The sequence below is a fragment of the Bison bison genome, unplaced genomic scaffold (assembly GCF_000754665.1).
Source record: "Bison bison bison isolate TAMUID 2011002044 unplaced genomic scaffold, Bison_UMD1.0 scf7180017864377, whole genome shotgun sequence".
NCBI classification, from domain to species: Eukaryota; Metazoa; Chordata; class Mammalia; order Artiodactyla; family Bovidae; genus Bison; species Bison bison.
The window spans coordinates 531,973-535,576 of record NW_011494949.1 but is presented as its reverse complement, the minus strand read 5'-3'; the positions used below and the strand labels follow the sequence as shown (position 1 = coordinate 535,576).

The window sequence follows — 3,604 nt, the reverse complement described above, 5'->3', positions numbered from 1 at the left end:
GCAGGCCAAGGACGCCCCGGCCTCGGGGGAGAGACGGACACGCAGGCCAAGGACGCCCCGGCCTCGGGGGAGAGACGGACACGCAGGCCAAGGCACGGGGGGCCGGGGGCCGGCTGCAGCCGCTCCCCACAGCTCCTGAGAATGCCTTCAGCTGGGATCCGGCCTGCCTGCCTCCAGCCCCACCACCCCTGATCCGGGAGACTCGGAGCCTCAGCTCTGGCGAGTGCCCACCCACCTCCAGCCTCACAGCTGGTCCGAGGGGGAGACTGGGGCTCTGCGCGTCAGGTGCCTGGAGGAGCAGCCCCTCGCCCCCATGGGACCTGCTTCCAGCATACTCACTGGACAGGGTTGTAGCTGGAGAAGGAAATGAGGCCCCCGAAGGCCAGGGAGAAGGAGTAGAAGACTTGGGCCCCCGCGTCCAGCCAGGTGACCGGGTTGGCCAGCTCCGTAACCTGAGGCCAAACAGAGACCCTCAGCCGCGCACCACGGGATGTGGGGGCTCCCAGGAGGGGCGTCCAAGGAGGGGACAGGAGCTGGGAGGCCAGGTGACACCTGAGGCCACCAAGTAGAGGCCAGAGGGAAACGACCCTAAGGCGACAGCTGGTGGCCCTCTGCCCTGAGCCACACGCGAGCTGGCATGCGCTGCCCTCACAGGCCCGGCCGGTGTCCAGGGACCAACAGGGTCTCGGAGCCCAGGGGTGGGCGGGAAGCCTAGACTCACATTGGGCGTGAAAAGGAAGACGATGCCGTTGGTGGCTCCCTTCAGCGTCAGGCCCCGGATGAGAAAGATGGTCAGGACGACGTAGGGCAGCGTGGATGTGATGTACACGGCCTGGGGGAGGCGGCAGCTGTTGGGGGGCAGGGCTGGGGGCCCACCGCGAGGAGGAGGGCTGAGCCCCGGACCGTGCCCCCTCCTCCCGCACCCTGGGCCCCGCCTCCCCCTCTGGTCTCCGTGTCCTCTCGTCACCACGGTCACCGTTTAGCTCCCACCACCCAGACGGGCACCACAGTCGCTCCCGCCTGCGGCTTCTGAAGCGTGTGTTTGGGAGCCGTGTGGCCCAGCACTGAATCTGGGGCGCTGCCCAGACAGGCGGTGGGCAGGGGCCGAGCCCTGAGAGCTGCTAAAGGGGCCCCCGGTCCCCCAGAGGCCCACAGCCCCGCACCTTCCCTGTGGTCTCGATGCCCCGGATGGTGCACACGTAGAGCACGCTCCAGGCGCACGTCAGGGCCAGCAGGATCCACCACTGCACGGAGCCCGAGTCATCGATGGACGTGGAGACGTTGAGGGTCTCGCGGTACCAGAAGTAGTCCACAGAGGAGCTGCGGGCACACTCGTCCACGTAACCTGACACCGCACCACACCAGTGAGGGCCGCGGAGAGCGTGGGCCCAGGACACTGACAGACGCCAGGACGCACTGCACACGTGCACACACGTGTGCACACCCGCATGGACATACCCAACAGACAGCATCACAGTGAACTCACACGTGTGTGTGCACACCCCACACAAACATGCACAAATGTACTCACCCGTGTGTGTGCACGCCCACACCCACACACGCGCAACAAACAGCATACACAACGCACTTACACATGTGCACACACCCACACTCAACAGCACGCACCACATACACGAGTGTGCATGCACAGACACACCCAACAGCATGCACAACATACGTGTACATGTGTGCACACTTTAGTGCACTCGTGTGCCCACGAACATACTTGTAGACACACATAAGCATGCACATACCAAACCAAACAGACTTGCATGTATGCTCACGTGCAGACCCGTGCACACACTCGTGCACACAGGGAGCGTGTGCACCGGGCTCTGACTACCTGTCCCCTCCCCCAACCCTGCCCCCGGCAGGCACAGACCCAGGGCTTAGCTGGGCGTCAGTGCCCTGGTCACGGCACGCAGTCATTCAGGAGCTCACCAGTCTTTGGGGTCTCACGCCAGAGCCCACACTGGGTGGCTTGTTCAGCCTCACACACTCTCTCTGCTCGAGACCCAGCAGCCCAGGGTCCTGGTTGCCCCCCAGGCTCAGGGAGCCCAGTGAGACCCTGCCAAGGCAGGAGTGGTCTAGTCCTGGCAGATCCTCCTACCTCACCCCTGCCCACATCCCCTGCAGGGCCCTGGGTGCAGCAGGGAGGCCATGCCCCTTTCTGTGCTCGCGTTTTTGCTAAACTTGGGCGACAACCACGTGGATGTTAGAGATTTGGGAGACGCTGCTCACGGGCCAGCTCCGCCCCCACCAGCCCACCCAGGGCTCACCTGTCTGGTTGGCATTGAGCGGACACTGGCTCCAGGGCAGGGGGTCCTGGAAGGAGTTGAAGAAGTACCACATGACCCAGGCGATGATGGTGTTGTAATAGAGGCCCACCATGAAGGACACGAACATGGACGCGATGCCTGGGGGGAGAGGGGACGTCAGTGCTGGGGCGGGGTGTCACTGCTGAAGTTGGGGGTCACTGCTAGGATGGGAGGTCCTTGCTGGAGTGGAGGTAGTGCTCGGGTGGGGGAGTCACTGCTAAGGTGGGGGTCACTGCTGGGGTGGGGGGTCACTGCTGAAGTGGGGTTCACTGCTAGGGAGAGGGCAATGCTGGAGTGGAGGGTCACTTCTGGAGGCGGGGGTCACTTCTAGGATGGGGGTCACTGCTGGAGTGGGGGTCACTTCTGGGGAGGGGGTCATGGCTGGGATGGGGGCACTGCTGGAGTATGGGGGTGCCGGGGTGGGGATAACAACTAGGCTGGGCAGTCGCTGGAGGGGAGGGGATCACTGCTGGAATGGGGGTGCTGGTCACTGGAAGGGGGTCACTGTGGAATGAAGGGTCAGTGCTGGAGTGAAGGCAATCTCTGGGGGGCCCTCTTGGCCCACTGAGTGTGGGTGAACAAAAGGGTCCCTGACCTCAGGAAGGCGCCCCCACTGTCAGTGTCCCTCCTAGTCCCTGCTCTGGGCAGGAAGTGGGGGGCTCTGCTCTCCCCCTGTATCTGCCCCCACTGGACCTTGTGTTCCCTGGGGACCCAGGACAGCCTCTCCAGCCCATACCATCCCCCCCACAACAGAGTCTAAGGAAGGGGTGGCAACAGCCTCAGGGTGGAAGCTGTGGAGCCTGGGCCGTCTCCTCCCCGAAAGGTAGAGGGAAGAGAGGGCAGCGTGTGCTGCCAGCCCGGACCCCAGGCTGAGCCTGGGCATGGACGCACCTACGCCCTTGAGGGCCGGGTGGATGGCGCTCCAGACGCCCACGCTGCCCTTGCGCAGCCGCTGCCCGATGGCGAACTCCAGGTGCAGTAGCGGGATCCCCTCCAGGACCAGCAGGATGAGGAATGGAATCATGAACGCTCCTGCGGGGGCCGGGGAGGCATGGTCAGGGCAGTCACATGACTAAGGACGTCGCCCTTGACCACGCCCTTGACGGTCATCGAGTCATTTACAGGGGGGCTTGTGCCTTCTCCTCGAGGTGGCCGGCTCATCCGCGGTCCCCACAGGATGCTGCCTGCCCCCCAGTCCCTGGAGCGCTAGGCTGGCATTCGCCTGTGGGAGGAGTCCAGGGAGGGGCACGCGCCAGGGTAGGCCCCCTGGGGGTGTGGGCCCACAG

The 3,604-nt window shown here is 64.7% G+C and overlaps 1 protein-coding gene across 1 annotated transcript in view; it reads right to left on the bottom strand.

Moving 5' to 3' along the window:
• SLC6A19 (solute carrier family 6 (neutral amino acid transporter), member 19) overlaps positions 1 to 3,604 on the bottom strand; it is a 17,407-nt gene that overhangs the window by 7,290 nt on the left and 6,513 nt on the right. The window contains exons 6-10 of the mRNA XM_010857134.1: positions 3,210 to 3,390; positions 2,280 to 2,417; positions 1,164 to 1,345; positions 722 to 832; positions 340 to 452 (exon numbers count right to left, since the gene is read on the bottom strand). Of these exons, the coding sequence (XP_010855436.1) occupies positions 340 to 452; positions 722 to 832; positions 1,164 to 1,345; positions 2,280 to 2,417; positions 3,210 to 3,390 (725 nt within the window). The remainder of the gene's footprint in view (positions 1 to 339; positions 453 to 721; positions 833 to 1,163; positions 1,346 to 2,279; positions 2,418 to 3,209; positions 3,391 to 3,604) is intronic.